The 16,081-nt window shown below is 37.6% G+C and overlaps 1 protein-coding gene across 3 annotated transcripts in view; it reads right to left on the reverse strand.

Annotated features, from left to right (window-relative positions):
• Positions 1-1,991: 1,991 nt before the first annotated feature.
• The window catches only part of LOC113393568 (uncharacterized), a 44,270-nt gene continuing 30,180 nt past the window's right edge, over positions 1,992-16,081 (reverse strand). The window contains exons 3-14 of one of the 3 annotated variants that reach the window (XM_064215200.1): positions 8,947-8,995; positions 8,320-8,461; positions 8,142-8,247; positions 7,884-8,048; positions 6,822-6,947; positions 6,472-6,584; positions 6,245-6,346; positions 5,760-6,082; positions 5,300-5,406; positions 4,882-4,990; positions 4,421-4,769; positions 1,992-4,344 (exon numbers count right to left, since the gene is read on the reverse strand). In XM_064215200.1, the coding sequence (XP_064071270.1) occupies positions 4,233-4,344; positions 4,421-4,769; positions 4,882-4,990; positions 5,300-5,406; positions 5,760-6,082; positions 6,245-6,346; positions 6,472-6,584; positions 6,822-6,947; positions 7,884-8,048; positions 8,142-8,247; positions 8,320-8,461; positions 8,947-8,995 (1,803 nt within the window). In that variant the 3' untranslated portion in view covers positions 1,992-4,232. Of the gene's footprint in view, positions 4,345-4,420; positions 4,770-4,881; positions 4,991-5,299; positions 5,407-5,751; positions 6,083-6,244; positions 6,347-6,471; positions 6,585-6,821; positions 6,948-7,883; positions 8,049-8,141; positions 8,248-8,319; positions 8,462-8,946; positions 8,996-16,081 lie in introns of all 3 variants that reach the window. The other 2 variants (XM_064215201.1, XM_064215202.1) reach the window with 2 other exon arrangements.

Here is a 16,081-nt window from a genome sequence, read left to right on the forward strand (position 1 = left end):
TCTAAATATAACAAGGCTAACACAAGAAGGAATGTTAACTGGTTTCATGATATCACTGAAATTTAGAAATACATCGATGATTGGCAGTATTTTAATACATTAAAAAAATCTTCACAGGCTATTCACATATCCACGAATTAAAACGCAGAGTACCTGAGTGGCCGGAAGGACCTTTGTTCTTAATACAGCTCAAGGAAAATTATAGCTTTTAAATCACTAACAATAAAACAAATATGTAATAATTTATGACAATGAAAAGGTAGATAGCAATTGTTTTATTATTATACATATATTTAAAATGTAGGCAAAACTACACCAAGTCAAAATATTAAATTAATTGTTATAATTTGTTCTGTTACCACAAAAACAAAACATCTTTTATTATTATTTTCTGGATCTAAGCCGAATATAATATTTGCATGTTGGTAACAAAACAACTTCCATCTATCCTTCGAGGAACACCATGAATTCTGATCTTTCTATAACATGGTAACTAACTACAGAGGAGATATACATTTGAATCATTATTAACGCCACAAAAACATTGACGAATACACAAAAATTTGTCTGTCCGCAAAATCTATTGCTCTACTCGATATGATAATTATTTAACTGATATAAGTTCTTTTTTTTAAATAAGTTAACCATACGTTAATTATGACTTAATATTGTAGGCATGAAAAAGCCTAATTATTTTGTTACAGCTGTTTCGATAAAGATGGTTCTAGCGTAAGTTATATTAAATATGAAAAAAAAATACATCATTTTTAATATTAGACTTTGAATGACAAGATAAAGATGCGAATGTGAAGTATAAGTCATAATCATACTAAAAAATTTTTTATTTCACAGGCGAGGCATAGACGACGTTTTTGGCATAAATCCAAACAGCTGCCATTTATATTTACACATTTCTGTGATTCAAAATAATATATTCTTTTAAGGTATTTTTATATACATATATATATATATAAAACAAACCAGTATTTTCTTTTATAGGTAATGTTGTTTAAATTCATATAGATATGTTTTCCATAAATTTTCAGAAACTATAATGTCGAATTTCGACCATTGGGAGAACACTAGTAATTAATAATGACTATTACGTGCACATGTGACGTTATTAGAGATCGAGACGAATAAAACGATACCAAATACCGATACCAATATAAACAATATTTAAAACGATTCAAACAAATTAATACTTTGTAGAATTGTAAGGTATATTTTACTATATGGAATGAGAGATAGACCGTAATGAAATAAATACTCACGCTTCTAATTAAACTGAAGTTTATTAAGGTCCAAATGAGATAATTTGTCTTTTGTACCGCGATCACCTTTCAAACCGGAACAAGACAAAAGTTGATATTATGTGTTACAACTAAATGGTGGGTGGTAGCCACCCAGGGGGGCGAAAACATGGCTATAGCTAATTAAGTAAATTAAGCTAATTAAATCAAATTATGTAAAGTATACACTATCGACGCAGTTTTGTTAAATGTATTTCCTTATTTTCGGTTGATACAAACACGACATTCATGCCATTAAAGATCTACTATTTTGACATTATTTTACATACATTCACAACTTCGTTAGTTTAAAATAATGTGTGTATTATTAGGTACTATAACATATTAAAGTTGAAAACTATTCAGTTGTGATAACATGTGAGTAGATATAACAAATCTGTGAAAAAGTGCTAAAGTGACCTTGAAATACTGTCGCCGACTCATCAGTCCGCAATCGTCATTGTTTACGTTGCGCGTGGGCGTCAAAAAATTCGTGAAGACCTCGTTTCACAACGAGGCAAATGATACGAAATTTTAATAATTGTTATTCTTTGCACTATAGGGGTCTATTGAAATGCAACGGACACGTCGAGTCGAAAGTATAAAGAGTCAGCATTCACCTTAAAACATTATGATTCTGTTGAAATTTTATATGTGAGTTATAGTATAGGTATTTTTATTTTTTATTTATGTTTTTGGATGTGAGCCTTTTTTGATTGTAATCAGAATTAGTCTTAGGTACACGTATACAATCGTTAGGAAGTACAATGTTGGTGTCAATGAATGCTATAATTATCAATAATTAAAAAGAATAGTCTTCAACTTTTAATAAAAATATTTCAAATAAATGATAAATACCATGACTCTTTTGTACATATTTGCACAAAGCAAATAATGAAATTTGTCATTTATATGATAAGAATGAACATCTATATTACATAGGTAATTAGTACCTAAAAATATACATATACTACGTTTCCACTGAAGTAGTTGACAAATTCTGTGTCTGTAAATGCTTATAATTCTTCAGAAAGCCAGTAACAATAATATGACATTGATTCAATTATGTTGACAACTTAAAAAGTTTGTCACCACAAAATTTGTCCATTTCCCTTTGGGGGAGGAAAGATTGTGTTTTCCTACGAAATGTTGATGAGTGATTTGAAACATTTAAAAGTATTAAGATGAACTAAACGTGGTCAGTGTGACGCGTAGTTTAAGCTCGGATACCTTATTCGACGTCTATTGTTTTAGGATTTCACCGCATATAGATAAGTAAATGTCTACTAGAGAAGTCCGCGACTGTGAATCGAGTTACAATAAATCGCCAGACAAACATGTGATGTATTATTTTTGGGGCTTTATAGAATTTACTTGATATATGAAACTTCAAATTCAACTCGATGGAGGGCAGTTCTAAATCACTAATAGGGAAGCGTTATACGATCCAATTCGTGCAGCTATCTCGCTTCCCTAGCGGGAATCCGTCTGGATTGTATTTTTGAGGCTTCACAATAAAATAAGGCAGGCACACCCCATCGGTTAGAAACTTAAAAAGTCGTGCTCTGTTAGATAATTATGCTACTGGCTAAGTAACATCATATTTGTCTATTTGTCAGTAGAGGCTATGAGCTATGTTATATGGAAATGAATAAAGGCAAAATAAAATGTCAAACTTAAAAAATTAATAACATTCAATTATAACTTGGCTAAACATCGATATTTTCCACAGGTATGATAGTAGTGTCGCTTGTACGTTTCCCGATCACGCACTATGTATAAAGTATAAAGCGGAAGAATTTGTTTGTGTATTTAGGTCGGAATTTGAAAATTTTGCATTTTAAGGCCCAATTTTTGAGGAAGGTTATATATATAGGCTATTAAATCATGCCCTCGCGGGCGGTGAAGGACGATTAACGCGGTGAAATCCTCGCAACAGCTAGTTTAACTTATGAATCACCAGAAATGTACGTGAAATCTTAACGGTGCTTGGCAGGATTCAAATTAAGCTAGGTCTTCGGTGAAGGTGAACGTACCGTGACCGACTGGGTTATAATGGCGCTAGGAAAGAGTAACACTCCTCTCGTATATATGGTTTAAGTCTGTGTGTAAAGTGAGTGGGTACAAATAAAATTTATCACATAGTGTCACTGCTTTCATAATTTCCGTTTGTATGTCTTCGGCGAAGGTCAGAATTAATTTCATAGCATTAAATTAAAAAAAAGAGTTAAAATTTTTTATAAAGCTGTTTTGTTAAAAACGTCAAGGAACGCGTGTTTATATCTGAAATAGACAGGACGCTGAAAGAGCTGGTTGACCGAAATAAGGATATTTAAAACTTACGTAGTTACGTATTTACAGATATAATTAATATAAATAAATAGTAAGCCGATATGAAAGCGTTACAAGACAATAGTTGGATTAACCGTTTTTACACTTTATAATATATTAATTTAAATTTATTTTTTCTAGATCACAAGCCATAATCACTAAACGTATAAATCAATCAAAAAAACGTATAAATAAGATAAAAATATATCTACACGAAAAAAATGGAATACAAAGGAAATCGTAATCGTGTAACTAAGTACCTACATAAAATAAAATCAGAGGTCGCCGACTTCACGTTGACGCGGGCTGAGATCCTTATCGACGTTACGAGTAACGTAATCGATTAACATAACACTTCGCAGAGATGCATCATTTCTACAATTAAAACGTCCTCCCTATCTAAACTAAGCTACTGAATCGATTTTGTGCGAATATCGTCGTCGTACGTCGAGCGCCGTCCCCTGCGAAACCGAGGCCAACCGAAGGACACTAGCGATAAGTCCTCCCCGTCGCGCCCGGGGACGACTCGAGGGGACCGCGGACCGCAGACAGGGACAGCGGCGAGGCGAGCGAGGCGAGGCGAGGCGAAGCGAGGCGAGGCGGGGCGCGCTACACGGGCGTGCCGAAGTCGGGGTCGCCGCGGCCCGGCAGCAGGCGCGGCGGCCGGCGCTCCGCCGAGCCGTTGCGCGCGCCCTCCGTCACGCGCCGCGCCGAGCCTATCCTGCGGCCCAACCGAGCGCTCAGTATGCGTCGGCCGCGCAATACGTTTACAGTAAAAATTACTAATAAAAAATTACCTGAAGCCCTTGGTCTCTTTTCTTACGCGGCTGTCGCCGTTCGTTTTACTCGACTTGAAGCGTATGTCGAGAGGGGGCGGGGCGATGATTTCGCACGAGTTTTCGGGGTCGGGGGCCGGCAGTGGTTTCGAATTAGCCGTCGTCGACGTCGCGTTGGACGGGATCGCGGCGGCGGGCGTCGCGTTGGGTGCCTTGTCGGCCAGCGACACGGTAGGCGACAGCGTGTCGGCGAGCGCCTCGTTGTCGGCGGACGTGGTGGTCGTTAGTAGACACGGGGGCGTCTGGTGCACCGGTGACGGGGGTTCGTCTGCCGGTGCCGGCGGTGCCCGCACTTTCTCGGAAACGGCTGCTACAATAGAATTACGACGGTTCTGAAAACTTGTATTCTCGGTAAAACTAAATAAAGTGTATAAAATAGTATCGTTTAGTTGTAAAACGAGGTAGCCACGAAACATCTATACCGATATCGCAGCGCTCAGGGCGATGGGGGGGCGTCTGGTGAGTTTCGCGTGGCTCGTCCGACGACTGCGCGTCCGACACCGCGCAGTACGCCCCTTTCGTTCTCCAATCCTAATACACCATACGTAGCAGAAATTAAACAAAAAGAAAATACATTGATTTGTGAAGTTTTTTGATAAAATCGAGTCAGCACCAGATTTACAGGTCCGAAGGTCTGACCTCGGAGCCTCCAGACCTCTAGCAGTGAAAATCTGAAGCAACGAAGGATTGAAGTCCCTAATTATTATTTTACAAATTCATTTCAACATTTTTCTTTCCGTCAATCAGGTTTGTCAATATTTTTTTACTTTTAAAATAGTAATATTATAATAATTCGTCTACATTTAGATAGCTAACCAATAAAACTGTTGCCTCGCTCACCTGCGGCTTGCGCTTCTTCTTGAGCGCGGCGCGCGCGTGCACGGGCGTGGAGCGCGCCGACGTGGACGCCGACGCCGACATCTGCACCCGTTGTATACATTCAATTCCTTTCCGTGATCATCTTTGCGTTCTAGTTATCGTAATACGGAGACGAGCATTGCGCTGGGCGAAGATGCCCATATGAGAGGCAGAAATTAACTCGATAAAAGAAAAAAGGCCTAGAGTTATTTCCGTGCAAGATAGATAATAATTCAGTAGTCTTTAATAAACCTATTGTCGGAAAAACATAACTGCTGATTTTCTTATCGCTCATTGTAGGTAGCGTCTTGTACAATGTCTTAACTCGATTAGTAAGAGCGGACCCGAATGAAGCATATATAGATTTTTCCTATACCTAAAATTTATCGAACATTCTCGTAACTTTAAATTGAATCTCATAGGAGTCAGGCTACCTCTAGACGAGCTTCGATCTTGATGGAGTCGTCGTCCATGTCGAGGATGGCGAGGTTGTTGATGTTGTTGTAGTCTGCGTAGTGCGCACTCGTCACGAGCCCCGCCCCGTCCCCGCCCTCTCCGCGCACCGCGAACGACCGGCCGTCTTGAACGTACGAGTTACTCCCGTCTCGAGCTGCATAAGTTCTTTCATCCGACACTCCGTACGAGTTCACTTCGTCTCGTTCCGCGTACACGATATCGTTTCGTACAGTCGTACGTAGCGGCTCGTACTCGCTATCTCGCCGTGCTGCGTACGCGTCGATCTCCCCGCATTCGCTACCCGACGCGCTGTATTGAAGAACGTTATTGGATACCTTTTATATCGTAATTGTTATATCATTGTTAAAATGATTATAAAAATATTCGTAAGTGTTTTATGACGAAGGAGAGTAAGTTAACAAAGAGAGTAAGTGAGCTGGGGGAACGAATGGTTTGAGCGAGTGAGCTGACCGATGGTTGTAGTCGGGGGTGCGCGGCGCGGTGGGCGTGGCTCCGGCCGCGTCGGGCTCTCCCTCGAACACGTCGCCGTCCTCGGGGTACAGCGGGAACCTGCTCGTTGTGCACAATATCACTCTATACTAACGATACCGATACAAACGATCAAAACGATCGTCATAAAAGCAAATTCAAAAATTACCACTCCAGCTAAAATACTAAGAGTTCGATTTTCAAAATACCTATAATTGTCTTCGGAAAGACGATCGTCGTCATCTGTAGCGATGAACTGAACACAAAGAGCACAGTCTCCTTTCACGCTCTGCAACGCCTGGACCGCTTCTTTATGGCAAGCCTTTATAAAAAAAATGCTATAATTAACAGACCGTAAATATCTTACGTAGACATCCTATCCTAGTTTCCTTGTATATCATTACCATTTTTGGTCACTTATAATTAAAATTTTGCTTACACAACACTTACATTTTTGCACACACTACATTTTTACTTTTTTTTTTTTAAAACAGAGATTTTGATATTCTTTAATCTATATATACTTATGATAACTAGTGATAGTGATAGATAATGGTACCTGAGTGAGGTCCAGGTCGTTGATGGCCAGTATGGCGTCGCCCACGTACAGCTCGCCAGTGAGCGCGGCCGGCCCGCCCGCCTCCAGCTCCGATATGAGAATGGGCACGCCGTGCTCGTGACCACCCTAAATGGAGCATTCTTATCAACTGTTTGTAATCTCTTAAGATTTCTGTGTTAAGAAAATTTCTGTACTCGTCCTGTCCAAAAAACTTCACAATTTTCCAATATAATATATTACACGATCTATTGTTGCATAGCGGATATGTGTTTATACATAGCTTTCTGAAAGACAACGTCTCAACAAGAACTGCAAATATGGTAGTTTATGAGTGATATAAAGGATATCAATGATTATATTTTTGTAAGAAGCTTTATGAATATCCAATTTTTAATCCTAAATTAACCATTTCATCTATGATTCAAGATGAAGGAAGAATAATTTGACGGACGGAGAGAACTCCACGTAAGAGCACAGTAGATGTCAAGGGAAAGGGAGAACACTCATATGTGCTACTTTACATGTTTAAAGTGGTTTCGAACGACTTTCTAAACAAAAACGTAGTTTTCCAAAACAGATCAACAGCGAGCCAGATTGACTTCCTTAATTATTTTTGAATGGGGTTCCTAATTATGAGAAACTAGCCTGTGTGTTTCTTATAAAAAGTAGATCAAAGTCAAAGTCAAAAATCTCTATTCAATATGGAAATGATTACACTCATCGAGTGATTGATTCATCATTTCATGTACAATAATAACAAAAATATTTTCGTTATTTGAAACAGCCTGGAGGCGATCATCTTATTCCCAAGGTGTGTAATCAACTAAAAAGTCATTAATGTTATAATATCCTTTAGCACACAAATGCTCTTTAACGATTCTTTTAAACTTTACAGTTGAATATATTTGAACGTTTTCTGGGATCCTGTTGTGGATCTTCTACTTTCTACAGCAGTTACAGTGATCATTAATTAGATGAGGCAAGTTACAGACCAAATAAGTCGGTTTGTCAACTAATAGTCTGAAACTAATTTCAACTCCAAGAAATTAACGAGGCAAATACCGTGACAGAGATTCCGAGGCCGAGGTGTGGCGAACGACGCACGCGCACTGTGCGTGGGGCCGGTGGAGCGTGCGTAGATGCGGGCGGGCGGGGCGCACGGGGCGCCAGACCGCGACAAACCCGTACCAGCGTCTTATGCCGCTGGAGTAGGATCTCTGCCTCAACCTGCAGCAATTCCAAAGAACAAGCAATCAATATCAAATTTAAAAAAATATAATACGCAAAGATCAGAACGTTTTATTTGAAAGTTTCGCCTACCTGAGCCCAAAGGGAATCTCTTAGTTCAGCGCGCATGTCACTGCCTAATAATTGTAACTGCTGTATCCTTCCTGCTAATTCTTTATCTAGGTACTTCGTTGCGAGCCTGCGATACAAAATACGTTGATGAATTCTGTCACCGATTTAATTCAATCGGTGAGTATATATTATACATTACCTGGCTCCAAAAAGCTCAGAATGTAGGGCAAGAACTGTTTCCCTTAACGCTGCGTTTTCTCGAGCAAGTTGGGCAGCCTCGGCTCGCGCTCGCCCCGCTTCCGGGACATTACCCATCATGTCCCCGCCCTCTTGACAACCGACTAGAATGTGCATAAGCGGATTGAATCATTACAAAAATTAGATTGATTATTATTTTAGTAAACGACATTATGATCTAATTGTCATTATCATGAATGGCAACTATCATCGAAACTATTTCGTACTTTATTGTTATTCGTGAATTTCAGTTCTTAATGTTTCCATTGATATAATAAGTAGAAAAACCCCGTATTTTTGTCACTGTCTGGTCGAAGCATTTTTTACTGTTAGAGAAAATGTTTTGAGCTGCAAGTTGCTGGAAGTTGCTGCATGTAGCAAAACTTCTCTCACAACATGTAAGTAGCTATTGTCACGAAGTTCCTTGACCAATACTTGTGCACGAGATACACAAAATACTTTTAACCATTATTATATACATACATATATCTTGAACATATATATATGTCAATATGATAATTAAAAAAATTTAAAAATATTACAATATTATATATAGCAAAACAGTTAAAATTAAAAGAATGAATGTTACCTGCCGCACGAGCTTGAATCAATTCAGCCCTCATGTCCACAAGCTCCGCCTGAGAATAAAAAAAGAAACTTGAAACTATTATGTCGACAAACCGTCACGGTGTACAAATGGAGAGTATTAAGTGTCAAAAATAGAGCACCCCTCGTGCTCGAACAATGAATGTTATCTTTGGACGAAATCAATGGTAGCGTTAATCCGAATTAACAGGGACAGATGGCTTTGAGACTCGCACGCGTGCGGCGTACGCGCTCGTATATCGGTTGACCTCTCGCACCTACAGACGCCCTAACGCCTACCGCCCGTACAGAATCAATTTACAAGCACCGCAAACACAAACATCCCCGATGGTATATTTTATTGCTTCGAGCAATTTATACCGTGATATATTATTATTATAACTTAACCCTCTAACTAACCGATAGCTGAGCCCTGCGGGTGTTGTGTTGAATAACATTAACTAATAACAGATAGAGTATACATTGTTTATCACAGATAAAAGGTTTCTAGGTTAATTAATACTTCAATTTATCAATCTGAACAGTACATTTAATCTATTTCGAATTAAGTTCTTTAGCCTTGTATTTATGATATAATACTTATATTAGGGTTCCGTTTTAAAATATACGACATAAAGCCCTTTTGGTTAATTTTAATTAAAAACTTTTCAGAAACAAATACATGACATTTCACGCTTGCCATTTTAATAGGTTTAATTTAAAGCAGGTGAAAACGCAAAACGTAACGACTTAAATAATAATGTTATATATTAAAACTTTACTGGTATGAGCTGCGCTAAGTATTATGTATATGGGTTTAGATTTTTTTTCAGTAAAGTTATAAAATAAATAGTCCAGTCCTATATGTATGAGAACCATAACTTACATATAAAATAATTATCAAACATTCCAATTGACAATAATTATTAACTCCTGACCGATTTCGGTCTCGAGGCCCAATGCCCATCAACTGAGATTAACTTATAAACATAATATAATCAGCCTGTAAATTTCCCACTGCTGGGCTAAGGCATCCTCTCCCGTTGAGGAGAAGGTATGGAGCATATTCCACCACGCTGCTCCAATGCGGGTTGGTGGAATACACATTTGGCAGAATTTCGTTGAAATTAGACACATGCAGGTTTCCTCACGATGTTTTCCTTCACCGCCGAGCACGAGATGAATTATAAACAAATTAAGCACATGTAAATTCAGTGGTGCCTGCCTGGGTTTGAACCCGAAATCATCGGTTAAGATGCACGCGTTCTAACCACTGGGCCATCTCGGCATATTAACTTTGCAGGAGACATTATTGAACAAGTGTTTCCGCAAGCACAGTGACACTATTATAATCAACAGCAAACCGACACGATCCGATTATCAGGTTAGAGATCACACGTAAAGTGCTTTCCGAGGCACAGGAGAATTGATTGAGAGAATTATTTAAAATTATTTAAGAATAATTTAATATTCTGCCTTGAACCTTGATCCGAACTTTAGGATCAAGCAGCCTTACACGCTAGCTAATAAACCGACAAGAAAGTCATAATCATGTTTCATTCGCTCTTTACTATTCGTTTAACGACCTCATCATTTGCAAACGGCGCTCTACTCAATTAGATAGTATTGGATAATGACCGTCAGAACGACCATGAGGATTTTAATTGTTTTTATAATAAGAAGCTATCTCTATGTTAGGTAGGTTAGGTAGCGCATCAACCCGAGTTAATGCGCTACCGAATGCTATGTAGTAACACCGTCTAAGTAGAAACATTGGCGCCGTAAGAAAAATTAAGAGGTGTGTCTCTCGTGGCTATAATTACACTGGTTCACTCACCCTTCAAACGTAACACAATAATCTTTAGAATAGCTGATGAGCAGGTGGTACGTACAAACCTAAAGCTCTGCTGTGAAAACCTTCTTGCTAACTAAAGAAAATTATGAAATTTGTATTCATGTGAACCCTCGATGTGCAGTTTTCGGTCACCCTTGACCGGTCATCTTGTAATTCATCATGAATATAGTTACATTGTGTAACGAAGGTATTACCTAACTTGAAGTTTCACTTTGATTATAATTTAAATATGGATTCGTTCAATTGGAGTTACATATATTTATGTAACATCTTCAATGCAGCGCGGAAGTTGTTTTCGTTGCTTCAAATGCCGACGAATTAGGAGCACTTAATCTTTTTATAGTTGTTTGTTTCCGATCATACGAAGACAGATTCATTTGTGTATAAAATTACGCTCAGACAAAGTACGTTACTTTTCTTACACCCGAGTTGTACAAATATTTTGTAACGAAGATGTAAATAAACTCGACTTTGTCTTATCGGACGCTTTGTCTTCGCTATCATGATATTATGTCTTTCTTAGTTGTTACCTTTTTACATTACATTAGCTGCCTGTAAATTTCCCACTGCTGGGCTAAGGCCTCCTCTCCCTTTGAGGAGAAGGTTTTTGGAGCATATTCCACCACGCTGCTCCAATGCGGGTTGGTGGACTACACATGTGGCAGAATTTCGTTGAAATTAGACACATGCAGTTTTCCTCACGATATTTTCCTTCACCGCCAAGCACGAGATGAATTATAAAAACAAATTAAGCACATGAAAATTCAGTGGTGCCTGCCTGGGTTTGAACCCAAAATCATCGGTTAAGATGCACGCGTTCTAACCACTGGGCCATCTCGGCTCAGTTGTTACCTATGTTAAATAATTCAATCCTACGTCAAGTCTAAATGAACATTTTAAAAGTTAAATTGCGAATCGCTTTGAAAACAATTACGCAAAACTCTTTGCTAAGAACATCACCACATAAGTTATATTCAATAAATACAACCTACGCCGATTTCAAGATCATTATCGCCTAAGGCCCGTAGGCGTGTGTTTTAACGGTCAATTGTGAATATTATAACAGGCGATAGGCTTTTCAACGAGAACTTTTCAAATAGCGCATCGTTAGGCCGTTCTAGTAAATATTAACAGTTATCTCACTTCGCAAGACAATAAAATACAATTCATTACAAAACTGAAGAGTCATGTGGCTATAAGTATATCCATAGTTAGTTGTTTATAAAAAAAATTACAATTTTTTTTGTAATGCCTTACTGAAAAATCTACTTAACCAAAATAAATAAAATATACAGCGTGCAGAAGGTTTTAGTATGTAATATTATTATATAACATTCGATTTAAGACTGTTGCCGTGAAAAGCTTGATTATCATGTTCTTGTGTGTTATAAAAGTAAAGAAACAGCTTGTAAATGTCCCACTTCTGGACTAACGCCTCATCTGCCTTTAAGGAGAAGTTTTGCAAGTTATTCCATATTAAGTTAAGAATAAAAGAAATATTACTTCTTTATAAATTTTGTGGGAACGTCGATCACAGATAACGTTTAACGCCCCGTAGATTGATTCATAAAAGTACTGTATCATTGGAGTCATCTGAGATACACAATCGATAAGACAGCGCACGTGCCGCCCGCTAGCCTCAAATGAATTAACCACAATTTAATTCATGGCATCCAACAACAATAAATCTTGACTCGGACTGTGTCGACACTCTTACTTGGTAAGCGACGTAATTTGACCCTTATTTAAAAAAAACGGTATATTTGGATATCTTAGTTACCTAATCTACAAGTTTAAACCCGTGACCACACAGGGCGGGTGATTTTGAATAATTGTAATTACACAAAAATATTTAAGAAAAAACACTGTAAGAATAAGATCAGAAATAATTCGTCTGTTTAATGTTTGCTTAGTATACCTAAATATCTTAATATTTAGTCGCTTTTGTGTTTAAACAGTGCTTTTAATTTACATAAGTTTGCAGAACGCCGCCGCGAACACGATTGTCCTCCTCCTTTTCACTTATTGTCACTCAGTATGCAAACACTCCTCTCTACGCTAACTGTTCCTATACAATTTAAGGGCAGTAGAGGTTAATTGCTTGCGAGTATTTTCGACTGTATTATAGGTTTACGAGCCACTACTTCATACGTGTTGCATAACTAATTTTACTATTATTGAATATTTCATGTAATGTCTATTGTGTATGTATATTTAGTGAGAACATGTCAATTTAAATGTCCCACTACTGGCCTCTTCCGTCGAGGAGAACATTTAGGAGATTATTCCACCAAGCTTCTATAATGTGACAGAATGTAATTTATTTATTTATTTTATTTATTAAATATGGAACACTAAACAGATTGTCACAGTTAACAAGTGAGATAAAATATATACAACATTCACGAGCTATGTAATAATCCTGAGCATGTGTACACATATAATTTACAAAGCACAAAAAAAAAGAAAAGAATAATGGTAATGGTCGAAAAGCTCGAAAAACATTACATTAACCAAATAAACATTACGTTTAATTAGTAATGTGACACACGCCGGTTTTATCAAGACATTTTCCTTCATAATCGATCTAGAAATAAATTATAAACACAAATTAACGACATGAAAACTCGATAGTCTTCGTCCAGATTTGAACCTGGAATCTTTGATTAAGATTCACCCGTTCTAGCCACTGGACCATCTCTGCTCTTTACGCATATTTACTGACGGTCGAAAAGCTATAGAGGCGAGCATTAAGAAATTGAAGCACCGTGTACCCACACTGCATCGACACTCGACTCTTGCGCAACTCTATTAAAACACGCATCACATGCATCAGAATCTAAGATTACACATTCGTAAGGACGGAATGGACGCATTATCATAAAATTTATTTTATATCTTTGGATATCTAACAGTAACGATCAAATTGAAATCGTCTTGAATGGATTTGTATGACCCAATAAGGACAAACAATAGAAAGGCGTGTGAGGAACAGCGCCACCCAACCACCTAACGGACTTCGTCTCGGCAATGCTTAGATCACAGCGGGGGCTCATTTGCTTAACGCTGTATAATCCGAGTTATAAATTGAAAAGAGGTCCATTCAACTGAGCGAACGGCCGGATGCATTTTCATTGTTTATAAACGATAATATAGCATCCTTAGGACGTGTTACTTAAGCTTCTGAACTGGGACTTTCAACTATTTGTTGAAGAAACGAAATGTTATGCCAGCTGTATAACAATGGTGTGATTTACACGGCATGCAACGAAACACATGGTCGTACAGTAGAATAATGAATATGCAGTAGAAAACGCATAGCTAATAGGCCCTGTTGTAATCTAAAAGACACACGTTTGCCGCAGTTCGTTGGAGTCATTCCAAACATTCGCTGTTAATTATTATTTGACTTTCCTTCTCGTAACTACTGCGCCGATAAATACTACCAGAGAAATACGATCGTCTTTGATTGAGTTACGTAACAATGTTTATTGTATGTTGTCTAGTAAATAACATTTGCTATTCACGTAGTTTTGTTATATTTTGGGACAGTTAGGTAGTTATATATTTACATTACATGTTAATAATTCGGTGCATTTTTTTTTCTCATATTAAAATGTGAATGTATGAGCCGAGATGGCCCAGTGGTTAGAACGCGTGCATCTTAACCGATGATTTCGGGTTCAAACCCAGGCAGGCACCACTGAATTTACATGTGCTTAATTTGTTTATAATTCATCTCGTGCTCGGCGGTGAAGGAAAACATCGTGAGGAAACATGCATGTGTCTAATTTCAACAAAATTCTGCCACATGTGTATTCCACCAACCCGCATTGGAGCAGCGTGGTGGAATATGCTCCATACCTTCTCCTCAAGCGGAGAGGAGGCCTTAGCCCAGCAGTGGGAAATTTACAGGCTGATTATGTTATGTTATATGTTATATTAAAATGTAAAAACAACAATAAATAATAGCACAAAAAAAAATGTAAACGAATGAGTCATAATTTCTTATACTCTGCACAAGGACTGAATAGTAATCTTAAGAGTAGGGTTGACTGTAATTCGTATTTTGTATTTCGGTTTAATATATTCGGTATTCAATATTATAATGAGAAATTAGTGTTCCAATAATAAACTTTTAACGTGACAGTGTTATAATTTTTAACCGACTTCAAAATAAGAAGGACATTATCACTTCGGTTGTATTTTTATATCTTTGTTACCTCAGATCTCCGTCATTTAAGAACCGAATCGAACTTTTTTTCATATCGAATATTCTATTTAAGTTAAGGAAAAAGATTAAGTTGGCGCACAAGATTTTTATGTTTAATGCACACTCTTTAATATAGTTTTTGACTTATCAAATCATTTTTGAAATACGTACACATCAGTTTATAACTATAATAAATTATAATTATATCAAATAAGACTTCTTCGAAACGTCTCAGCCCCGCCTACAATGAAGGCTGTACCCGATGACAGACTATGGGCTTCGTAAGTGCAAAGTATGCTCGTGCGAATGATTGTATTTGTCGGTCCAAGTGTCATTACTGTCGCGTTCGCACCTGGCAATCATTGATGCAAAATACACGCGTCGACGTCACGTCGTCTGCAACACCGACAGACGTTTCTAAGAAACGTATTCATGTGATACTTGTAGAGGTAATGTCCATTGCATGACGACATGCAAATGTAATGCATTCCTATAACCGTCTCGTATCAAATTACAGTAAAATTCTGGTTAAACAGCCCACCTATGCCATGTTTTCGAATCAACGCAAAGATTTATATCAAAGAGTAATCTTAAATGTTTTACGTAAATCTCCGTACACACATTAGAGAGGTAAGATACAAATAATGATTTGAATGATCGTTGCATAAACGTAATAATAAAAAAAAATATTTGGCGCAAACGATAAAATTGCAACATATTCAAAGTGTTGCAAGTTTTATGGAGGTGCAGCTCTATGTCTGTTCACCAGGATATACTTTAAGCTGTTAAAATAAGTATAGAGTTAAGATTTATCATAATGGGTAATAACATTAGAAATATCATGCAACATCAAGTTTATGAGTTATTGTATAAGCAGGTTGATAGTCAGGTGTTAGACATAAAAAAGGATATAAAAAAGTCTATGTCCTTTTTTGAGACTTGTATCTTGCCTCATAATAAATTTCATCAAATTCGGTAATAATGTTTGGCCGTGAAAGAGAAACAGACAGACAGACAGACATGGTTACTTTCGCATTTATAACATAAGTATAGATGTGATCTAAGCTGGCC

Source organism: Vanessa tameamea, chromosome 6 (assembly GCF_037043105.1).
Source record: "Vanessa tameamea isolate UH-Manoa-2023 chromosome 6, ilVanTame1 primary haplotype, whole genome shotgun sequence".
NCBI classification, from domain to species: domain Eukaryota; kingdom Metazoa; phylum Arthropoda; class Insecta; order Lepidoptera; family Nymphalidae; genus Vanessa; species Vanessa tameamea.